Below are 25,015 nucleotides of genomic sequence, written 5' to 3' on the forward strand. Positions count from 1 at the left end.
GGTGATAGGTATTAATTTCTGGACCATATAGTCCTGACTGTGAGGTTGTTTTCTAGGAGAAATTGCATTCCTAAAAAATACTGGGCTGTCCCAGTGCAGATCTCACCCCTGAGAAGGTCCTCACCCTGTCAGGAAATCAGTTCACATCTATGTTTACACATGAAGCTCTTACGAAGTGTCTGGGTAGAAAGTGTGTTAAAAGTTTTATGTCTCAAATAAAACTACTCTTCGTGACACTTCTATTTGAAAGAATATATGAAAGATACATCTAATAAAGAAAGCAAATAAAACTGTAAAGTACATGGTATAATTTCTTTCATGCATAGACAGGAATTAGTTCATTACTGAAATGTGAAATGAAGTTCAATACTGATGTATTCTGAATTTTTATTTATAAGGGTAGAATGTTAGAAATAAAGAAACCTTTAAATAAAAAAGATATAAAATTCAGATTCCCCCCAAAGTAGAACATTATTTAAGTTGTGAAATACTAGTTTAGAATTAAGACTTGATTATAAACTTTATTAGAAACTGGATTGAAGAGGACTGAATATGTTCCTAATCTAGCTTGTTTTATTAAAGTGATAATTCAACATTTTGCTGCATTTTCAAAATACAGATTTTCAAAATTTGTCTTTACTTAGTAAATATTTTATACTTGAAAAATTAAAGCATGTAAAAGAAAGTATTCTAGATATATATGTCTAGATATATATGAAGGTATTCTAGGCTGTAGGGGATTATGATTTCCTTGAATCCAAAACATGTTATTTTTGGTGCCTGCCAGAAAAATGACATTCCTTCTGCATTCCACATCTGATCTCTAAGACCTCTTGCCATAACATTCAGCATCAAGAAATTCTTAGAAATTAGAAAAGCTGAAGTTCAGATAGTTCTTTAATCAATAAAATTTGAAACCCAGCCTTTAATTAAGTTACCTTTCATGCTTGGATATACCCAAGCTGCATTCATTCATTCAGCAACTGTTTATTGAGACTCGCCATGAGTCTATGCAGTTGCTAAGTACTGAGAATAGACACAAAATTATTACATTGACTCTTCTGAGTACTATGTGTGGTAGAATAATTTCAGTGAAGCAGGGAGGGTTGGAGCCATATTGCAGTGGTTTGAGGTTAGGAAGTGGTGATGGCAAGTGTAAGGCTACTTAAAAAAAAAGAACTTTACTTTGAATTAAAGTATAAATACAGACAGTAGCTAATAATATTTATATCTCAGGAGGGCTTATTTTTATTTGAATGGGAAAGATGCCAACATGGCTACGTGCTAAGAAGAGAGACACAAAGAGAGAGGGAGTTTGAAGATACAGATTGAACAGCTTCTCTTAGTATTGCATAATTTAGCTAAATTTTGCTTGACATTTCTTTGAAGCCTTATCTTCCACTTAGTATCCCTTCCCCACCTTGTTAGCATATTTAATCTTTATTCCTTCAGTTTGCCAGCACCTTCCACTAGACAAGGTTGCCTTCCACCTCTGCCTGTCAGAATCTCACGTAGTCCCCAGGATGTCCCCTCCCTGCTCAGCCACACGCTGCCTATACTTATACTTATCATATGGCATTGATCACTGTGAGTCTTTCACTCATTTTTGCAAGACCATGAATACCTGGGAGACAAAGGCTTTCTATTTTATATCGGTGAGGCACTTGCCTCAGCACTTAACACCTGCTTTTTCACATTTACTGATTCATTCATTCGATAAGTAGCTAATGGGTTTATTCTACATCGTTGGTATAGCCAAAGTGCTGAATAAGCAATGAAATATAACTAGACCCATTCCCAGCCCTCATGGAACTTGCTGCCTAGGTTCTCAATGTTGTTATTCAACAGCTCTAAATTAAGTGGCATTAAACAATGGAACCAACTAAATAAAAAGATTTCACTTTAACTAGAAAAAGTGATGAAATATTTTATAACTTAATATAATTTATTCCTGTCCAGAATTATATTGATTAAAGTATCTGTTAAAAAATGGGAATTCGTACTTTAAATGTCCTAAAAATTCAAAGAAAATTGTTATTTCCTCTTCTGTTTTCCCTAGTATTAAAAGAAATCTAGCAATGAGTAGCAATCTGTATGTCCATTTATTCATTCAGTCAATTTTTACTAAGTGCTGACGAAGCCAGCTGAGCACTAGGCATTTGGGAGAAACACTGGTATGAAAAATGGCACGGGATTACCCAGCAGCGTAGAGTACTGCTCTTAGTATGAGGAAATTCAGTGGGCTCTTGAGATTTAGAAGTGCCCACTCTGGCTCACAGATGAAGCATCCCTGAATACTGAGGGAGAATGCCCACGCAGAGCTGAGAACCCTCCCCTTCTGGACCACATTCCTGTTAGACCTCCATGCTGATCTGAGCTGCTTCCTAAAACTCAGTAATCCTCTTTGCCCTGTATTCCCTTTAGCATTTTTCTAATCAGAACAAGGTGGTGGTTGTTGTTTTCAGTTGTGGGGAACCTAAGAGTTAAACTGCCATGTCAAATGGTGGAAGGAAATACTGGCAGATGCCTACACAGATTCACAATGATATGTGCCACTGTGCCGTCTTTCAAAGCAGTTTAAGTAAGATATTGCATACTCACATGTAAATGTAACTTAAATAATATATGATATATCCATATAAGGTATTTTTAAAAGAATGTGTAACTGCTTGGGTAAAGATTCATAATATACTTTTAAGGGAAAACAGTAAATGGAATCTTTTTCTTTTCTCTCTCTCTCTCTTTTTTTTTTTTTTTTTTTTTTTTTTAGTTTTTTTAAAGATGTTTATTTATTTGAGAGGGAGTGAGAGCATGAGCAGGGGGAGAGGGAAAAGCAAACTCCCTACTGAGCAGGGAGGGAGCCCTGATGTGGGGCTCAATCCCAGGACCCTGAGATTATGACCTGAGCCAAATGCAGTTGCTTAACCAACTGAGCCAACCAGGTGCCCAAATGGAATCATTCTAAAGAATATATAATTGCCCATGAAAAGACTCATAATACATTATTAAGTGAACAAACAGTATATGATCATAAATAAAATTTGATTCTCATTTTCAAGCACTTTTATGTACAAAGCACAAAAGAAGCATGTTAGCAGACTAAACTCAATTTGTCCCGTTTCTAAAAATATTGAACATATTTGACCTACATAATCAGAAGACAGCAACAAATGTTGTTATAAAATAAACACTTCAGAAGACCACACTGTGAATTGAGTAATGTGAATAATACTTACCAGTATGCTTTTGAAAAAAGAATAATTTTTTTTAATAAATAGATATATTTGGTATATTCTCAATAAGAAGATAGATAGATAGCTACAAAAATATTTCTGAGGGAAAAAGAACAGTATTATAATTTCTCCAGGAAATCGCATTCATAAATTACCATAAATGTGGCTAGTTACTAGAAGCTAAGATTACCAAAGAAATGATTTTTTAAAACTTGTATATCTGAATTATATGAATTATATGACAATAAAAATATGAATTACATATTGTTAAGTGGTTATAATTAGAAAGAGTTAGGTTAGAAATTTTGCTCCCTAATATCAAAATGTATAAAATCTGACTCATAACAGTAAGGGTCCATATTATCTGAGCCAAAAAAAGCGGAAGTTGTGTTGGATTTGTAGTATTATTCTGAATGCTAACTTTGAAAATATATAGCCTTTGTCTGATTAAGAAAAGTTTTAATTAGAGTAACCTATATCTTTAGATCAACTAGATTAGAGAATTTCCTGTGTCTCCGAATTGTATTTTCATAATTTTAAGGATTTCTTAATTGAACAGTTCACAGTGGCATGAATTCCTATGAGCTAGCCTAAAAGAGAGAAGCGACTCAGGCAGGAAACTTCATTTTTCTAAAGGGCATTCGAAAGAGAGTGAATGAATGACAGGTTTTATGTGCCTTGTTCCAAGTGACAGGAGTGTTGGAATATGGCAACTCCTAAGGTAGCCCTGTGGGTGGGAGAGAGCAGGAGAAATCCAGGAGAGAGGGAGGCTGAGTGGACGAATCCACAGATATCTGGCATAGCAGGGAAGAATGACAATGCCAGAGAAGGCATCTGAAGTTGGCAATAGAGCCCTCAGCTTCCCCTGTGCTCATAGTGCTAAATGTGCACTGCAGGTAAAATCGTTGAACATATACATATTCTTTAGTATAAAGATACACTTATTAACCTAGTACTAAATTTTGATTGATAATTGTCTTAATTAAGAGTATTATTGACTGTTAACTGAAATGTCTTCCTTTTGTCCTTAACAATCATTTCCAATGAGAATGTACAACTTCTGTATACCATGATATGGGGTATTGAATTTTTGTCTAAATTATTCGTGTAAAGAATATTCGTAATTTAGGATTAAAAGTGAACAGAGACAAATGCACACAGTAGGCAATCATTCTTCATAGAAGGTAATATATTTAAGACAAAACTAAATTAAATAGTAATTGTAAGGGGCGCCTGGGTGGCTCAGTGGGTTGAGCCTCTGCCTTCAGCTCGGGTTGTGGTCTCGGGGTCCTGGAATTGAGCCCCGCATCGGGCTCTCTGCTTGGCGGGGAGCCCGCTTTCCTCTCTCTCTCTGCCTGCCTCTCTGCCTACTTGTAATCTCTATCTCTCTGTTAAATAAATGAATAAATACATCTTTAAAAAAATAGTAATTATAAGCAGGGAAGTTAAAAAAACTAAGGAAAATACATGGAGTCAATTACCAACAAAAAAAGGGTTTTTTTTAAAAAGGTTTTTTTTATTTATTGGGGCGTCTGGGTGGCTCAGTGGGTTAAAGCCTCTGCCTTCGACTCAGGTCATGATCCTGGGGTCCTGGGATCGAACCCTGCATTGGGCTCTCTGCTCACTGGGGAGCCTGCTTCCCTTCCTCTCTGCCTGCCTCTCTGCCTACTTGTGATCTCTGTCTGTCAAATAAATAAATAACATCTTTAAAAAAAAAGAAGAGGTTTTATTTATTTATTTGAGAGAGCATGAGCGAGAGAGAGCAAGAGAGCACGAGCAGGGGGAGCAGCAGAGGAAGCAGCAGAGGGAGAGGAAGAAGCAGACTCCTTGCTGCACAAGGGGCCTGATGTGGAGTTTGATCCCAGGACCCCAGGAGCATGACCTGAGCTGAAGGCAGCTCTTTAAGCTGCTGAACTACTCAGGCACCCACAAAAAACGGTTTTAAATACACTGAGTAAAAGATCAGAAAAAGGACTATTGCTATTCTTGTTGTTGTTTTTAGTAGGTAACATTGCATTAGGCAAAGGCTGTAAACCAGCTGTAGCTCTCAGTCCTTCCACTTTTTTTTATTTGTTTTGTTCTAACATAAGTTCCTTAGTCTTTTATATAAACTATATTAAACACTCGCTCATTCAACATTTATCTATTGAACAGACAGCCAGTTGAGCTAAGCACTTTATTCTACTCTTTAAGTTTTCCACCATGAGGTCCGTATCGTAGGCATCATTACTGCTCCGTGATACATGATAAAATGATTCACAGATCAAACAACTCCCCCAGGGTTGCAGTTAGTCCGTGAAAAGTTAGCACTGAAATCTGAGTCTGGTCTTTTTGGTGTCAGAGACCTGTTTGCTTCCGCAGAAAATACTTTCCATATCCGTAAGTGTGTGTACGTGTACAAAATTGACACCCCCACACTCACACCAAATCTTGTAGTGAAATGACAAGCCTGGGCCTTGTCACTTACTGTTGGAATCCTAATTGTTTAACCCGGGCTTCTGCTACCTAACTCTCCTATTTCTTTCCTGATGGTTTTGCCCCTACCTTGCCATGCCTGAGTTTACTCTGCATCGTGGATGTCAGTAGGAGAAGTAAGGTTTGAAACACATTTAGCTCATGAGGCATCTTGCACATGTTTTCTGTTCCTTTTGTTCCCATCTTAATTTCTCTGAAGTGAAGAGAGCAAAAGCTTTCAAGTCTGTCCTCTTTATTTTAATATTGATTGTTTTCATTTAAATAATGATGATCAATTTTTCATGCAGGGTTTTCATCTCAGCAGACAAATGCACTCAGATGGGCACACACACTGAAAAGCTTGCCTTCTGTTTCTGTGATTAATTGAGATGTAGAGAGTGATGGGTGTGGGGTAAAAATAGAAAGGCAATTAGTGCAACTAGGCATGAAATAACATTGAGATACAAGCAGAATGTCTCCCCAGTTAGTGATCTCTTTCTGGGCTCTTGTGGATTAGCATCCCATTAGTAAGTCACTGGAATGGAAATCTTCAGCCTTTGGGGAGACCAGAGCATTAAAAATGGAATTAACTCTAACTGCAAACTGAGTCAGCACAATAGGTCATTAATTCGACTCCTCGGGTATATATATCATGCTGAGCTTCGGTGTGTGGGCTTCTGAAATATTAGGAGTGAGTTTATAAAGCATTGCAAGGACTAAATGATGGTTATCTATCATTCCATCCTTCATTCTCACCATTGAGATACTAATGTCTCTGGTGGTTCAAAACCAGTATTGAAATACAGACAAAACTTTTTACTAGAACCAATGGATATGGACCTTTACTTAGGAAAGCTGTGTATTATGTATTTTGAAAAAATAAATTCCTCTTACACTTACAGAATATTAATGATTCCTAGTTTTTAAAAAGCTTCGTCCTCAACTGATAAAGACAAAAATATCACAATGCCTCAGATAGTATCATTCTGAAGATTGAGAATTAAATCTTTCTGCATGAAGTTGACTTGTTTTGCTTTCTTTAGAAATAACCAGTGGCATTAAAAATATTTTCATGGGGCACCTGGGTCTCAGTCCATTAAGTGTCTGACTCTTGATTTTGGCTCAGGTCATGGGATTGAGTCCCGTGTTCAGGTTCTGCACTTAGCAGGGGGTCTACTTGAGGATTCTGTCTCCCTTTCCTTCTTTCTGCCTCTCCTTCCCCACTCCCCCACCCCCCCCATGCCATGCTCTCACTCTCTCTCTTTCTCAAATAAATAAATCTTTAAAAATTATTTACAAATAAATTTCTAAGTATAAAATATATTGAAATATTGAATATTTTCAAGCAACCTATAGTACTCCCTGGTTTCTGATACTCTTTTCTTTCTTACTCTTCTACATCCTCTTTGCAAATTGCTAACAGATAGTATTATTTCCTTTGATCATCCCTGTATAGCACAGTCATTAACAACTGCCATTTACTGATTGCTTCCCCAGGGTTTCTCACACTTGGCAATACTGACATTTGAGTCCAGATAATTCTTTTTTGTAGGGCTGTCCTGGGCATTGTAGGATGTTTAGCAACATCCCGGGCTTCTACCCACTAGATTCCAATAGCTGTACCCCACATGGCCCATCAGAAATCTCTGCAGACACTGCCAGTCATCCCATGGTGTCAACTTCTCCCCTGACTGAGAACCACTGGTTTATGCTCTATTAGACATTATCTCATGTGATTCTACAATAACTTTGCAAAAATGCGGGACTTTGTGAATGGGAGCCTTGGTAGGAAATAGAACCTACACAATATTTACTTACAACTTACAACCGCTTAGGGATGTTACGGCACCCAGAAAATATCAGTAGTGAGAAGTCATTCCCACCCCAAGGGTTGAAAAAACAAGGAGAGGAGATAATGTTCCTGGGGTGTTGGGAAAGCTGGAAGCATGGAGAGGCCTCTAGACGGAGATGAAATCGGGAAGAGACAGAACAACACCGTAACACAAAGAGCAAAGGATACCCTGGCTCCTCCTTCCTCCTTAATCCTTTGTCACTAAAAAGTCCTACAGTAGGTGAGCCCAAATGAAATCCAACCAGCAAAGGATTGGAGTGATGCAACCCCAGGGTTTAGTCCTGTGGGCTCAGACACAGAAGGAAAATGAAATCCATGGAGGAAAAGAAAAGAAAAGAAAAGAAAAAACTGTCCCCAATTTAACATGAAAAACTGAGGTTTAAAAAAACAAAGTAATTCACCCAAAGCCTGTGTCCTCTGTACACTACTAGTAACCTGTAGCTGGTTTGCATCAATGAATGGACATTCAGTGAGACTATGAATTTTTCAAGGTTATTGATTTCAGTAGCTGATAGAAACAAGAGCAGACCCAATTCTCATTCCCAGTCTGGTGTTCACTGTTTTTGTGTTGACCTCTGAAAGAAATTTAAGAACTGTATATCCAGCCCATTCTCCAGCAGACAAACATGAGATTGAAAGCTATGTGCTGACCTGGAAAGTCATTTTTTCCTAAAAAGCCTATGGAATTCTAGGTTTCATATAGAATGTCTAAATGGCATATGCTGTTTTTCCAAGCTTGTGGCACATTTTGTCTTGATTGCAGAAACTCGGCTGCAGCTGGTGCAGTGTGTGAGGAGAGGGAGGAAGACTGGACTGAGAACCAGGGGATCTGGGGCCCAGTCCTGGCTCTCTCAATCCTAGCCCTGCAACCCTTAGCAGGAATAGCAATAATTAAAATCCCAGAAATCGTTTCTTCCCTTTTGAATTCAGCCAGATCTTCACAGTTATTTTCAGGTCTCTAATCAGATGGCCATAACTCTAGAACAAAGAAGGTGTTAGATTTTCAGGTTTCATGAGTGAAGAGTCAGGATCAGAAAACACTAGAGTCTCACTGAATATCCCATAGCTGGGAAGTAGACTCAACATCACCTCTTCCCACAGAAAACATAGTGTACTTTCTACCCCATTTGCAGTGATAAATCAGTTGATTTACTTCCTCTGGACAGCCAGTCGGTAGCATTTAATACTTTAAGTTTCATCATAAAGGCATATCTACATTAAAGTCTAAGAATCTTTTCTTTATTTTTGTCTTCACATTATAGCAAGGCTACAGTGGAAACCAATATGGTTAGCACCTAGGGATTCCTCATTTCTTCCTTCCTTGGTTTCAGATGAGTATATTTACTGACTGACAGCTTTTTAGAGACAAAAACTAGAGTGTTTCAAGGATTTTTAAAATAAATATATTCAGGTAAATCTAAGTGAATTAATACAGTTCCATTTTTCTCCCTTTAATCCTGGGTGAATCGATGCTAGTATTTCAGATTCAGAAATCTCTACTAAGATAAAGTGGGTTGACACTCCCAGAAAGTCTGGAAGGTCCTTGGTCCTTTGCCCAAACTATTTACCTTCTTTGCCTCAAGGTGGGGTGGGGGGGAAATGATACATTTCAGGAGTTCAGACACAGCTTCTTGTTCTTAGTCTTGCTCTCTGCCCACTCCCTCCTCCACTCTGCAGTATTTTCAAGCTGCCTTATTTCTCTGTTTTCAGCCTTAAAATCAGGTGTATAACACCAACAAATTAACTTGTTTTATTTTTCATAATTGAATATTTCTTTCAAGCTCCTATTTCACCTGCCTTATTCCAAGTAAGCCTAGAATGCAGGGGTTCTCAATCCAAGGTAGAGCTGGAGAGAAGGGAAACAGGAAAGAAAAAGACAAAACTAAAGTATAGATGTTTGAAGTCTAAACATAAAAACAAGCAAGGAAGAGAGAAAGAAAGAAAAGATTGTAAGTTCTACTTTGATAGCCTTTGTAGTCAGGCAAAAATACAAAATTCCTTCGAAGAAAACATTTTCACTGATCAAAAAATCTGGCTGCATGATAACATTGTATATGAGATGATTCGGAATTCTTTGGAAAATGGTTTATAATTAGGGTGTTCATACATGAGGAAAGGTGGAGTAGCAGTATTTTCAGTATTTAGGAGAGTAGATTTGAGCTAGATTATCTAGATACAGATCATGGTGTCATCCCTTTTCACCTATGAGACCTTGGGCAAGTTACTTACCCTCTCTGTGTGTTGGTTTCCTCATTAATATAATCAAATATAAAGAGATTATGGTTAAACAAGTTAATAATGACAAAGCATTTAGAACAGTAGTGGACATAGAAATCATTCTGTGGATGCTAGTTGTCATCACCCAGCACTCTTTCCATCACCCCCCCAGCACCGTCATCATGATCAACACTAATTTGTACTACACAGGGACTCAATCTAATGTTTCCATTCTTTTAGAGTATAATTACATAGAAGCCTAATCCATAATAACTAAATTATAGAGCATCACTGTTTAGAACAGTTTAACCAAAAAATAATAATAACTTACGTAGGAATAATGTGCATTTGTACTTTGGAGTATATAACCTTACTCAGAACTTTCTATTCTAAGAGTTGGCCACCCTTTCTCTCTTCTTGATTGTGTACTAAATCTGTAGAAAGGCTTATTCATAGCGACTCTGTTTGGTTTGGTGTTGTGATACCAAGTATATTTTCCCAGGATTTCAGGCTAGAGACTCTACCAACAAAGAAATATTCCAGAAGTCAGAATTAGACATAAATTGTATGCTACAGAGGTGTCTTCTTATTACCAGAAGTCAGGCCAGAGTCTCTAAAATCACATTAGGGTACTGTTTTTGTGGGTATTGAGTTTCACCCTTGAGAGAATTAAAAGAGCTGACAATGACGTATAATAAATCTTACACTGACCCAAACATATTTAGTGATTAAACTTCCCAGCAATCCCAGTTCTGTCAGCTTAAATAAGTAGAAAACTTATATTTTTACTCTTTTTTCACTTTCCATTTAGATAAGTAGATTTCATAGAAATAATTACTATATTTGTCTGTTTAATTCATTTAGAGTTAATGCCTTATTTACATGCTTGGGATTTTAATTTGAGATGAGAAGGAACCAAGAAAAGTATGAGCCGTTTTTTATACACAGGAACAACTGGCTCTCTATTTTTTAATTTTTATCTATTTTCTTTGTCTCAATCCCCAGCCTCTGAGCCCAACTTGAAGGTGCGGTCCAGGTTAAAACAGAAAGTGGCAGAGAGGAGAAGCAGCCCCTTACTCAGGCGGAAGGATGGAAATGTTGTCACTTCATTCAAGAAGCGAATGTTTGAGGTGACAGGTAATTGAGGACTGTGCAGACATACACTAAAAAATGCCGGTAGGAGGAATGAAAATAAATAGCGTAGAATAAATATGGCTGTTGCGTATTAAAAGTTATTTTGAGGAGAAACATGTCTTAAAAGGAAATTATATTGAACATGCACAAGTAGCTCAGTAAACCTTGCCATGCATTCACCAACTGTGTTAAACAGGAAATGAATGAAAAACAGAACTGTGTGTCAATCTAGGCATAACTAGGGAACGCCAAAGTTCACCTTCATCTTTTCAGAAACAGGCAGTCCGTTTTAGGAATGCCAACCAGAAGAGTATAACTTTTAATGAAATTTGATCAGAAATGAGCAGAGGGAGGTCTAAGAGGAGCACTTCCCCCATACTCAGACATGAATGTACAAAATACATCTGGGAAAATTAAACTATGTGGAACAGCAAAACCTTGACTTTTCAACAAATTTACAGAACTCATAAATGACTTTATGTGTTTACTAGTGAACTGGGACTTATGGCAGGAGGGGGATATATTGCCTTTTAGGAAGGGAAAGAAACTGTCATTTTCACTAGTCTCCAATGGAAGCATTCTTATTTTCTTAGCTGCCTGGTTAGTGGTGGGGTGAACAGGTTAGGAAATTCAACCTGATGTCTTACAAAGCTTTCTGGTCCCAGCTGTACCTGGTCTGAAATTAGAGAAGACCTAGGGATACAAGAACCAAAAAGGCTAGCCAAAATAATAATACCGACTACTGTTTATCGAGTACCTACTTGGACCTATATGCGTTGTATTTGGTCATTTCCTTCGGTTGCATTCATAGAGAAGTGGTAATCGGCAACCGTTTTTTTTTCCCATTCTCACGGAAGATTGTGCTTATACCAGTGTAGTCAGTTGCTATCATTTCTCCAAGATCAGATCTTATCCTTAGCAGGAAAGGGTAATAATTTTCCAAAATTATTTGTTTTCTGTATCTCCTGTGGCCATAAAAACACCTACTTTGGGGAGACAATAGGGTAAAGATTGTGGAAGTGGGAGTAGAAAAGTACAGCACACTAATGCAACGTGGTAGTTTGACAAGTTATTTAGGAAAAGCAAAATGTGCAGTCTCCTACTCATTCCCGATAGATTAATAAATTTAATACAGATTTAATAAAAAATCTTTATCTGAAGAAAAGTATTAGTTGGAAAATTTTTCCTTGACAGATAAGAAATGTTAAATAAATGCATATATAAATTAATAAATATTATTCTACCAAAGTATATTTTTTCAGTATCAAATATAATCACTAATTTGGACCAATTTAAATTCAGAGCTGCAGACTTTTTTTTTTTTTTTCTCAGAACACAGATTTGTACCTAAGTAAATAAAAATCTTAATTAAGCTTTCATAACAGAGGTACTTGGTGGGGTTGGGGAGTAGGGGAAATTAATCTATTTTAATGTAAAGAAGATGAACATATCAACTGCCTAATGTGAATAGATAGAAGTGATTTTTCTAATTGGAGAGAGTACGCTCCCTCGTAACAGGAAAACTTGACGAAAATAGAGAGCCATATACATTGCTTTGCTTTTTTTTGTTTGTTTTTGCTTTAGAATCTGATCAATCCAAGGGCATATTTATTTATCCCAACGTTCTCTTCTATTCTTGATGGTAACTTTTTCCCCACTGTCACATGCCACATTGCAGTGGCATTTTGCTCAGTACATATCTGGGTAATAATTAATTCTAACTTAAAGAGACGATAATTTGCTGGAGTTTCCCTCATGTTTCTCTATTTTTGAAATACCATATTTTTCAGAAAGGGACTTGTATGTTTATTTGATGCACATTTCTGGTCATTGAGCTAGGACTTGTGGACGCTTTGGTAGATTTTTTTAAACTAGTATGTTGTACTTATTCTCAATGTCTTTGGAGGATCTGAACTAGATTTATTCACCTGTCCCCCAACCCCCTTTCTCTGCCAGCTTTCACATAACGTGGATGAGCTTTGTTTAGATCTTCATGCTAATTATTTTCCTGTAGTCTGAGACCATCGTGGCATCATAGAGCAGATAATTGCTATTGTGGGTTTTTTCCCAACTCTGCATCTCCCTTCCCCATTTCCTAGGCTCAAGTACCTGCTTTTTTCAAATGCTGTGCCTCCTCTCCTCCCAATAGTTGACATGGGAACCACTTGCTATCTCCCTGTTTTTTAAGTTCTACAGTTTTCTGTCCCTTTTCCCACCAAAGCCATGTTATTTAACAATTCTCAGCCTTGGCCCCCCTCCCAGTGTCTTCTGCGCTCCCTTCTTCTCTGCTGTCCCCATTTCATGAACAACTTCTACTTCTCTTCAAGCCCCAGTTGCCATCTGATTTCTTCTCTGAGATTTTCTCAGTGTTCCCAGAAAATCAGTTGCTACCTCCCCTGCCTCCCCAGGTCCAGTGCCGTGTTGTAGAATCCCATTGCAGCATGTATTTGTGGCCTAGAATTCTCATGCTCACAGCAGCGATTTCTACATAAGGAAATACTTCTGTCTGAATATCGCACCAAAAGACAGAAATAATATGACTTTAAATTGACAAGGCAGACGTAAGAAAAGTACTTTTTTGTTTTTGTTTTTTAAAGACAGGATATGAAAATGAGATATTAATGAGAAATCGGCATTGAGTCACACAGGAAAGGCCAGAGTTAGGAGTCTGGGAGAAAATCAGCTCCTTGAAGTATTTTTTTTTAACGTGTATTTTTCTCATTAAAAGAAAAGCAAATAAGAAAGAATCAAAGATAAAAATCGGATTGATCAAAATGCAAGCAAAATATATAGACAGAAAAGCAGGGAGAAGATGTGTTTTAGAATTTTACACCCATGTCCCTTTTTTTTTTTCCCTCATCAAAATCTTCTATAATGTTCTCTAGCTCTTATTCTTACTTATCTAGAAATGGGAGTACTGCATTGTATCTTAACAGTGAAAACACAGGGAGAAAAGTGGTAGCAGAAGTCAGAAATGTTTCAAAATTTTTCACAGTCCTTTTTGTGGACTGACATGGGGCTTGTTGTTCCCATAATGGGGAAAACAGTGTTTGGTGCTATATGTCACTTACAGTATCACCGAAACTCATCCTTGTATGGTTTTCGTGAATCGGCTTGTGCTTCCCAATGTCTTCCAGAATCTTCTGTCAGTAGCAGCTCTCCAGGGTCTGGTCCCAGCTCACCAAACAATGGGCCAGCTGGAAACGTTCCTGAAAATGACACCTCAGTTTTGCCACCTACTCCTCATGCTGAGGTAAGGCTCTTACTATTTTGGTTCTTTTAAAAATTAGACCCTTGAATAGCCCTATAAAACAAAGTGATATTTCTGAAGTATAAAGCCACCTGTTCTTAGTTATTTTTCTTATAGGCTTATCGTGTATGGAATTGAATTAGGCTTGATCTTATTTACCAAGTTTGCATGACAATTACGGTTTGGAAATAATGAAATGTAACCCTAAGAAAAAAACACTCTTAGGGATGCTGAAGTTACGCTGCCCAGCAGTTGTGCAACTCAGTAGTGTTGGGTTTGGTTCTTGGTTGTTCTGGTGGGGGTAGACCCAAAAGCAAGTAAAAAAAGACTTCGTGCAAACCTCTCAGAAGAACAGCCTAGCAAAGTAGGTTTTATCCATTTGCCCTGGAGAGTAATGAAAAAATAATTTAAGTATTACATAGGATTCTACTGAGCAAACATTAGCAGAGGACCTACTAAGTGCCATTCATTTTTCCTAGCAATGGGAATATAAAAATGAGTAAGATATGAACTCTGTTCCTGAAGAATGAAATGTTAAAGGAAATGGATCTGATTGTATGCAGTCAGCCATTATAACATTTGTTTTTCAACACCTAATTCATGGAAACCAGTGATATAAGAATAGAGAAAGATAAATTTGTGAGTCAACAAGAATTCTTCTGTATAGTTTTGTTATTAAGCTAAGCCATGGCAGCAGTCTGGAAATAGCCATTCGTAGGGCTGTTTTGAAGATACTATCAATTGACTGAAACTCTTGTTTTTTTCTTTTCTGTCATTGTAATGCCTCCTTACCATGATTTGCTCTATGCAGGGAAAGCTGGTACAATAACTTCTCATATGTAACTGTAACGTGTTTCTTTCCTTATATTTGATACAGTCATGGTAACTTAGGGTTGAAAGAGACTGATGAAATCTCTGATTCTTGCATCACCTATATAGCTTTCTTGATGTGTAATTATCAAACTTTGTTAGCATACTTCTACTTACAGGGAGCTCCCTTTGCTCTTTCCTGAGTCAACTCAGTTGATTTGAGAGAGAGAGTTCGCTTGACAGAAATGTCTTCGGTACATTATGCCAATATCTGTGTCTCTACAATTTCACATACATACACACTTATAACAAATTATTTCTAAATTGTAAAATTACCAGGCCAAAATATAATTGAAGGCAGAAAACCAGAGGTTATTTCTGATAAGTTAAGGGCTGAAACCAATGAAGTCACTTGCTCTGAGAACATTTGCGTAGTTCAGTTTTTTGGTTTTTTTTTTTTTAAGATTTTATTTATTTATTTGACAGAGAGATCACAAGTAGGCAGAGAGGCAGGCAGAGGAAGAGGGAGAAGCAGTCTCCCCACGGAGCAGAGAGCCCAATGTGGGGCTCCATCAGGACTCTGGGATCATGATCTGAGCCCAAGGTAGATGCTTAACTGACCAAACCACCCAGGGGCCCCGGTATAACTTCAGTTTTGAGTTTTGGTTTTCAGGGCTTCACAATACTTGAGAGAGAAGGCAGGCTGAGTACTGACCAAGGAGGCTAATCTAACATGAAATTAAGCTGGAATTTCAAAAGCTTATGTCTACACTATGTTGGTGAGTCCCTCACCCCACCCCCAGAAGTGTCTGGATACAGACCAGAGCAGGCATAGGATTTCTCCCTGAGAAGTTTTAACCAGAAGCTTGTCCTTGCATGGAGTGATAGCCCAAATTTCTGTAATTTCAAACTGTTATTTTGGTTTAAAGTGCCCCAGATTTGTTAGGGCTTGTAGGTGTCTGGAAAAGCAAATATAAATCCTCTCTAGAGAAATATACCTGCATTCTAGATTTCAAAAATTTCCTTCAATTTTCCGAGGAAAATGGGGAGAAGAAATAGACATTCTCTTGCTTATGATCAGCTTTCAGCTACTTAAAGAATAACAATTCAGGCCTCAACATTATCTCCAGATCCTTCATCTATTTCTTGTTTTTCATGGTTTTCTTTCTCTTTTTCATTATCCATTCTAAAACATGATACGAGATAGCGTAAGTACTTCACATATATTTGTGATCAGAGATGTAAGTGGGATTCTTGGACTATTGGATATAGGTATTGTATTTCTGTTAGTGCAATTATTTGTCAATACTGGTCAGTTTTCTGTGACCCTTTAGTCAGTTTCCAGGAAAAGAACAACTTCGTCACAGGCAGTTCTAAAAACTTTAGGTTTCCATTGCCTCTCAGTTTGAAGAATGTGATTCTCAGTAACAGCGGAAACATTAAAGGGTCTGGATTCTAAATCAGCTCTGGATGAATTCTGTGGCCCTGGAAAAAGAAATGTCACATTAAACTACATTCAACAGCATGTATGATTCTTAGAAATGCATTGTTAGGGCGACAAGGTACAGAAGACCACTTAGAGTATCTGATAATATTTTATTAGGTTCAGAAACAACAGTGTGGGTTCTTGATCATGAAAGCATAGGTAGTAAAAGTATATTTTACAAAGGTTAAGGGTGTAATGACCACAAAATTTAGCATGATGATTACCTCTCTGGAGGGACCAAGGTGGGGAGGGTGGGGAGAGACATGGTTTGTTACTAAAGAGGAAGATATATGTATTCTTTCATTATAAATACACATCTATGTATATAGTACTTAGTATAACACAGAACAACCACCAAGAAATATATCTTTCTGAGATTAGAAATAAATGGAAAAAGGGAGATTTTTCTCTTTACTTCAAACTTTTTATGACCTGTTGTATTGAATATCCCAGATCATGAGATCCTATCTTTAAATTTCAAAATACATTGGAGAATGAAAGTTAAAGGAATTTTTTATGTTGTTTTAATCTATTTTTTATTCCTAAAACCTTCACTGTCACAAATAATCTGTTTAGAATGCCCTACCTTTTCATCTATTTACTGAACATTCTGCTACTACAGACCTTTCCTTCCACCCCACCAGTAAGGGTGGGGGGAAAAAACAACACACACACACAGAAGGAAATGTGATTTAATGGAGTTTGAAAGAGTAGAGGTATTTCTTCAGGTCAGTGACAGGACACTCACCTCCAAAGCTGGAAAGACTAGTTCAAAAGCAAGCAGTGACTTACTTCATAATGAATTAATTGTGTGCCTGAACTATGATCCAAAAGGCCAGGTGAGCAGACCTTTATGCACTGATGGGTAGCCTCTCTGTGGCCCAAAACAAAAAATTCAGCCCTGATGGCTAACATGTGGTTTTCTGCTGCATTGCCATTTACAGAGGTCTGTAACGTAATTCATAGTGGAGAGCTAAAGAGACAGCAGAATTCAGACGGAAACTCTCAACAAATTAATATGCTAGCTCTGTAACACAAAATTCTTGTACCTAAACTAGAAAAAGGGGAAAACAAATATTTTCTGCCAATTCTTGATTAACAATCATTTCAGATTTAGTAAGACTTTTACAGACATCTTCCAAGATTCACAATAGTGTGTAATTTCATATCAACAGAAATAGTTTTAAGGCGTGAAAAAATATACATCATCAACTGTACTTTCAAAAGCCAAGCTAGTTTCACACTTCACCATTTACAAAATAGGCGTATTCTACCATCTTCGGTTAAATAGCACCAGTGAATTTTCATTTTTAAATAGTTCAACAGTGTACATTTGTATGAGCTCTTTATTCTGTGACCTGTAAGTAGAAAAGCACATCACCGAATTCTTCCAGAGCCCATGAATGGGATTCTACTCCCTTTTACTGCTTAGGAAAGAGGAAAGTAAGGCTGTGTCTCAGGCTGATGTTGAGGCTTCGGCAAAAAGAAAATTTTTAGCTTATAATTCACACGTCCTGCATAACATAGCTGGAGGTGAAGACAGAAGTAGGAGGAGAATTTACTCCTAAGTCCCCGCTGAGGAAATGGCACAGTGAATTCAAACGTATGGGTCTTCCATTCGGAAGGCTCCCCAGGAACCTGGCTCCGAAACCAGCTACTTTGTCATCATCAGTTAAGTCGCTAAACTTGTCCCTGACCTTAGATTCCTTATCTAGTGAATGGCAGCCATGCCTCCTCCAACAGCGTTGTTGTAAGGAATCAGTGTTGGGAAGGCGGGTGGTGAATTGTGAAGTGTGAAAGGAGTTCATTTTCTGTTGTTGTTATCAATACTGACTCTTAGGAGGGAAAACTCATTAGCATGTTTGTCTCCAAGCCAGCGAATCACATGTGAGAGAAAGTCTCCATCTGCTCGGACCACTTCTGTTCCATCTCTTCTATTTCTTGCATATGCTCAGTCCTGAACTCGGATTGTTGGAGCTCCTTGTTTTACTCATTTGTAAACTTGGTTGGGGAGCTGAAACCTCAGGAGTTTCTATTTCCAGCTCTAGTCAGAAACGTCTTTACCTATCTAGTTACTTTATTGTTAATACTGCGGGCCTGTGGCTTAAGATGTTTCCACGAATATCAACACCATTATTTTAGATTCCGTAGATTTATTTGATAGCTATGTTAACAGTAGCCAAGCAGCTGGTTTATTTTTATTTGAACATTAGTGGCTGGCTCTGCTATGCTATTTTTTTTAAAATCATATTTTTTTTCCCCAGCAGATACAAATGATTTTTTAAAAAGGATTCTAATAATAAGGTTAAGTACTCTGAAATCATCTGAAATGTCACTTGTTTTGCCCCCAACTCACATGACTCATCTGCCTATTGTTTCGTAATGGCTGTTGTGACATTTGCTGTAAATGTTATGCTCCATTCTGCGTGGGTGTGGTGCTAGGGTTTTAGATGGTAGAAAATAAAATACTTTCCCCCCATCTTTGGGAGAAGAGGTTGCTATGACAGAAGAATCATTTAGGAGGAATAACATGAGTCAATATTGTAAAGCAAGACCTTTATTGGGACCTTCAGCAGTGCTCTTTAAATGGAGAGGGAATGGGGTGCCTGGGTGGCTCAGTGGGTTAAAGCCTCTGCCTTTGGCTCAGGTCATGATCCCAGGGTCCAGGGATGAGCCCCACATCAGGCTTCTTGCTCCGCAGGGAGCCTGCTTCCTCCTCTTTCTCTGTCTGCCTCTCTGCGTACTTGTGATCTCTGTTTGTCAAATAAATAAATAATAAAATCTTTAAAAATAAATAAATAAATAAATAAATGGAGAGGGAGCCCTGTCAGATGATAATTTCTTGTCGCCAGATCATTTCATAGTAGCACATCCTTGGATATTCAGCAAAAATAAAAATTTAGAGATTTAAGTTTCTAAAAAAATTCTGTATCACGTGGAGCTGTTCATTTTCTATCAGCTGTCTGAAAGGACAAGAGAAAATGAATACTACTTAAAAAAATTACAGTGAAAACTGTAAGAAGTATTAAATGATTGAGATTTCTTTTTTTTTTTTAGTTTGGAATTCTTTTTTAGTTTTGTTTTTGTTCTTTTTTTTTTTTAAATTTTTAATGTGGTGCTCTCTCTTTTTTTAAGTCTAATTTGGGGGTCTGGGGCCTTTTAAACCTGCAGCACATTGGGGTTTACAAGCCTGTCTTCCTGAATACCAGCCTAATACACACAGGTGTTGCCTGATCATGCAAGTCAGACGTGCTGCTGTCTCAGGCCCAAGGAGCTGACGTCCAGGGAAGGTGGGCAACTGGCCAGTCACAAGCCAGTGAGCAGTAGAGCTGGGTGCAGGGCACTGAGACCACACTTCCTTTCACCAGTCCCAACTGCCCCTCACCAGAACTCTGTAGATAACTGACACTCTTTTTCTGATGCTTGTGCATATTGTAGGTTAATTTTGAACATGTAGTAAATTTAAAATTCTATATCCACTTTTTATATGAGCTTCTTAAAAAGTAGGTGATTATTTACATAACTAGTGTTCTATCGAAGGCATCTGTTGACTTGTCTTCAGAGTGAGAAGAGTATTCTTTTCCCCTCCCTCCCTCCCCTCCTTCCATTCTGTTCCTCCCTTCCTTCCTCTGTATCTCCTGTCCCCACTTCCGTTCTCCTTGTCCCCATAGGCAGTCATTCTCTTCAGTATTTTTGTTTGTATGCTCTCTACATCATAGGCATTTTCTGCTTTGTATCCAAGAATTTTAGTGAGTATAAATGGCACAGTGTTACCAGTCTTATTCCGTTTCTTATTTTTATCACTAAGCATATGTTTTTAGACCTAGTCATGTCATTTTGGAAGCACATACCTAATAGTTTGCTTTTAATCATGGTAACATTCCATGGTGGCCAGTGCTCCATTGTACCTATCCATTCTCCAGTTGGATGCCCCAGTGGCCTCCAGCTCTCACCATCACTAAAAACTGCTTCAATACATACTCATGAACATCACCTATATGATGATGAATGAGAGCTTAAGGAGAGAATTTCTTGAGGATATAATTCCCTGCAGAAGAATTCTGGGGTCACGGTATATAGTGTAACTATTTTATTGTCCTGAATTATTTACCAGAATTGCTATACCAGTCTGCAGTCCCACCCGTGATCTGAGAGGTTTTTACCTCTCTACATCCCAGTGACATTGGAGATTTTGTGTTTTTCTAATTTTTGCCAGTATTCTTTTTGTAAGAGATTGAGTCTTTTCATTGAAATGAATAGCTTCCTGATTTCAATGGCAAAATGATAGCTCTATTGAGAGACATATAATTGTTCAGTATATTTTATTTATCTGAATTGTAAATATTATCCATAAGATGGGCTTCCAGTTGCTCTGATGGTGAGAAAACAGTTTGAAGGTCATTAATGAGATGTGAGTAGGTCTCCCCTGACCCAACACCTCACTCAGTCCTATCCCTGTTTTCTACATTATGCTCCTTCTGGTGTATCAAAGCCTGATATAAAACTGACACCCTGCTCGGTGCCAATGAAGTTATTGAACTCTATTCTAATTATAGTAATTCTCACAGGTCATAGGAGTTTGTTTTCAACTCTTCTGTGCACCTAACTAGCACATGAACTTGGTCATGTAGGACATCTTTGTACATCTATCATCCAATGCCACACTGCTAATCCAGCTGAATTATTGGTTAATTGTTTCATGAATGTTAAAAGATAGTCATTTATATCTTTAATATTTCCATTTTATGTCACTGCAGCAATAGCTTCTGGTTCTGAAAAATTTTTAGATTAAAACTATCCTCCCCGTGTTCTAAGATGTAAAACGTTGGCATTTTAGCACAGCTTTGATTTAAGGGCTGGATCAGTTTCAAAACTGCTTCCTGAAAAAAAACCCTGGCTTTGCCTGAAAATGCTTGTGATCTCACCACAATACTAAGGTGGGGTAACCTTCCAGTCTTGTAAGAATACTGGTCAGGATCCTTCATTTTCTCAGTGAATTGGTATCTCTCACCACCTGTTCGGCTAGCTTTCAAGTGTGTCCACACTCTTTTAGCAGTGTAGATAAAATACAACTCCAGCTTCTGGCTCTAAGAAAACACTAACCTGGAACAGATAGACTATGCTGATCGAAAAGCTGTATTGAGGAAAGTTGTATGTAAAGAAGATAATTTGAGGAAAACATTTTTTCAGGTCTGTGAAGTCATTTGTGATTCTAGTCGTCCTATGAAAAAGCTGTCCTGTTACCTTGTCTGTAATTGAAGGAAGTAAACTAAATAATGTCCAAGTCCTTGAAGTTCTGTGGGAACAATACTATACCAGTTAGTCTCTGTGGGAAGAACCAGCTATGTACCAAGTGAACCTGGGGGACGCAGGACTTCCCTTGTTTCCTCAGGAATTGTCTCCATGACTTGAAGACTCGCATGTCTATAAAGTAACTAGGGCTTTCGCTTCCTTCTCATGCCCAGGTCAGCTGGTTCCCAGTTGCACACATTTATTCTTTTCCATTAGCCTCAGGATATGATTTTGCTTCCTCTCCTCCTCTAAAGCTTCCCCCGCATCCATACTTTTTTTTATGGTTCCCATATCCTTCGGTAATGGTGGCAGAGAGGGCTGTGTAACTTCTACACCAGTACCTGACAACAAATCTTGGTCAGTTTAAAAGTTGTATTGCTGATCCCAATGGGAACCGGAATTAAGGAAATCACTCAGTTTCTTCATAACTGAAGCATAATGAGAGCCACAGAATGCCCATGAAGAATGGGTTAATGTCCAAAAAGTCTCTGGCAGAGGGCTTGGCACACAATAGGGGCTGAAAATCAGTACACCGTTAGAGGGAGTGGAGCCACTCAACTGCGATATGAAACTTTAGGAGTTTAATCCTATAGTAAGAATATTCCCAAATGTCTTCACTTTTGTCAAAGCCCACGTGAGCAGCTAGTCTGCTGCTGCCGTCATTACATCCAAGAAGAAATATTTTTCTTACTTTAGTGTAGGTTTGCTTCCTGGGATGCAGTGGGAAAATACTGCAGAAGTTCATTCTGGGAAACAAGGAGGGCCTCTTTCGTGAGGCTCGTGGTGTGGCTTTGGTGCCATTCCCACCGTGCATGTCCAGTCTCAGTGCTGTGATAAGCAGATACAACCTGGAATGAATAGTATACATGACTTGAAGTGCTTGTTTTTCCACATGTATTTCTCTTCTCTGAAAACAGATAAGTGAATGAAGTATCATTTTATTGTAAATTACTATTTGCTGCTAATAAGCTAGTTAAAATATTTTTTACTTCCTCGAACATTCTTTTTGTTCAAGCATATATTCCAAACTAGAAATTAATGTTAAAAGCGTATGAGTGTAAGCAAAATAAAAGCTTGCCTTTTTAATTAGAGCAAATAGGCAACTGCTACTCAGAGCTCCTAAAGTCATGCAATCTCACTGTAATGATAAAAGATCTTCTCCAGCAATCGTCATTCAGTGGCGTTTTAGACAACCTTAATTTTGTAAAGGGTCAGTGTAATGTTAAAGGTTTCAATATGCCTCTGGGTGTTCATGCACGAATATCTGACTTTCTTTTGAGAAAAAACAAAATCTGACTTAGCTTGGAATTCCAAGTTGCAATGAGGAAAAAAATCTCCTTTAACCTGCTCTTATTATGTTAAGGCTACGACTCATCTCCAAACAAACGTATGATTGAGGTGATGTTTTGGAATAACATCCTGTGTTTTGGTGGCGCATCATTCTTCAGTGACATTCTGAGGTTGCATTGTATTAGCACATGATACTTTCCCCAGTTAATTGATATCCCAGGTTTGTCCAGGGGAAAATCTACAGCTCCCCCAAACATGCTTGACAAGTTATTATATTTACTTTAGTCAAAGCCCGTGTGTGCAGTATCCCTCTTGGAGGTGGTCTATTATTGGAGTCCCATATGCTTTTTGTTTGGGAAGAAAGCAGTCACTGTGTCATACTGTTACATGGAGTATTCTTTTTCAGGGATGTTGTTCCCTTGGGGACCATATCGGGCCAGAGTTCCTTAGTCTAATAAGACCTTTGTACCTCTTATTGTATAAGAGTTCTGGGAGGGAAGCAAGAGTTAAACAGAAAATGTAATTCAAGCAACCATATTAGGCCACATGTGGGAAAACATGACTCTTAGTATTGGATTAAGAAAAGGTATTTGTTGTAAAAAGGACTGTGATGCCAAAACATTCAAGGTATTTTCAGGGTAAATGAAGCCTATTGTGGCCGGGGAACTCGTAACATTTTAGCATTTAGCTTAGCTTCTGAATATGAATGATCTAAACATGCACCACACGGAGTTGTCTATTCATAGATTTTATATTTAAAAAACCATGCTATTAATCATAGAAGTCCTATATGGTGATATCTAATCTAAGATTTTCTTGTGTGAGTGTTCCCATCAGTAAAGTGATGTTTAATCCATATAAAGATAATGATTCTAGCAGTATTAGATACATACTCATCACTCAGTAATACAAAAATACACCTGTAGGAATTAGTCACTTTAATTGTTATACTTTACCAATTGATGGTAGATACATGGACTATGGTTGATAAAGGTAGAATTTTAAAAAGAATTTTGCACACCAAACATTGAAACCCTTTCTTTCAGATTCTGTGATTGTGTCTAATGAGCACAATTTTATTGTAATTTTTACATGTAACTTTCAGATACAGAAATCATAAAATAAACAATTGAAATACTTCACTATTTTGACAAATTATGATAATATAAAATCTGTTTTCTGAAATGTGAACATTTTACAGTAAATTTTATGATATAATAGTGTTTTGAGACTGTCTTTTCATTTTTTTCTAACAGCAAATGGTGTCCCAGCAACGCATTCTAATTCATGAAGATTCCATGAACCTGCTAAGTCTTTATACCTCTCCCTCTTTGCCCAACATTACCTTGGGACTTCCAGCAGTGCCAACGCAACTCAACGTGAGTCATTACACAGCGACCTGAGGGATAATGTCAGAGGGAAACTCTTCTTGCATTTCTCGTGTATTCAGACTTCAGGGAAACTTGGTAGAGTTCGCTTCTCCTAGAATTCACACACTTCACTCTGAGTTGTGCAGAGACGTTCAGTTTGATTTCTAATTAAAGAATTACACTGGTTCCACAGTATCTAATATATATAAAAATAATGACTAACATTTATATAATGTTTTATAGGTTTTAGAAAAGAAAGCACCTCCAAATCTATTACCTTAGTACCTCCGCACATCCGTCCTATGAAACAGAGATTACAGGCCACATTTTTACTGAAGAAGTAGCTGAGACTTGGAATACTTAAAAGCCCAAGGTCACAGAGCCATTGAGTAGCAGTCCTAAGACTCAACCCAGGCCAGTATTGAGAAGCATAGCTTCCAAAGCAAAGCAGCATATGTTTATAGAATTTATTTTGTGAATGACTTTATTTTCGGAATTTAAGTTATGGACTCTGCGGTACTCAGGAATATGTATCTGGAAAACCTCTCTAAGAGCAATATTAAATTCTTCCCAGGAGATTCAGAGTGAATCAATTACTTTAAAAGTCCTGACATCTGAAATAGGATC

At 37.7% G+C, this 25,015-nt stretch overlaps 1 protein-coding gene across 14 annotated transcripts in view; it reads left to right on the plus strand.

Moving 5' to 3' along the window:
* LOC111147209 (histone deacetylase 9) overlaps positions 1-25,015 on the plus strand; it is a 926,500-nt gene that overhangs the window by 511,995 nt on the left and 389,490 nt on the right. For 8 of the 14 annotated variants that reach the window (XM_022503097.1, XM_022503098.1, XM_022503099.1 and 5 more), the window contains 3 exons: positions 10,762-10,893; positions 14,028-14,143; positions 24,275-24,397. In XM_022503097.1, the coding sequence (XP_022358805.1) occupies positions 10,762-10,893; positions 14,028-14,143; positions 24,275-24,397 (371 nt within the window). The remainder of the gene's footprint in view (positions 1-10,761; positions 10,894-14,027; positions 14,144-24,274; positions 24,398-25,015) is intronic. The other 6 variants (XM_022503107.1, XM_022503109.1, XM_022503111.1 and 3 more) reach the window with 1 other exon arrangement.

Source organism: Enhydra lutris, unplaced genomic scaffold, assembly GCF_002288905.1.
Source record: "Enhydra lutris kenyoni isolate GAN:26980312 unplaced genomic scaffold, ASM228890v2 scaffoldscaffold16, whole genome shotgun sequence".
In the NCBI taxonomy this organism is placed as follows: domain Eukaryota; kingdom Metazoa; phylum Chordata; class Mammalia; order Carnivora; family Mustelidae; genus Enhydra; species Enhydra lutris.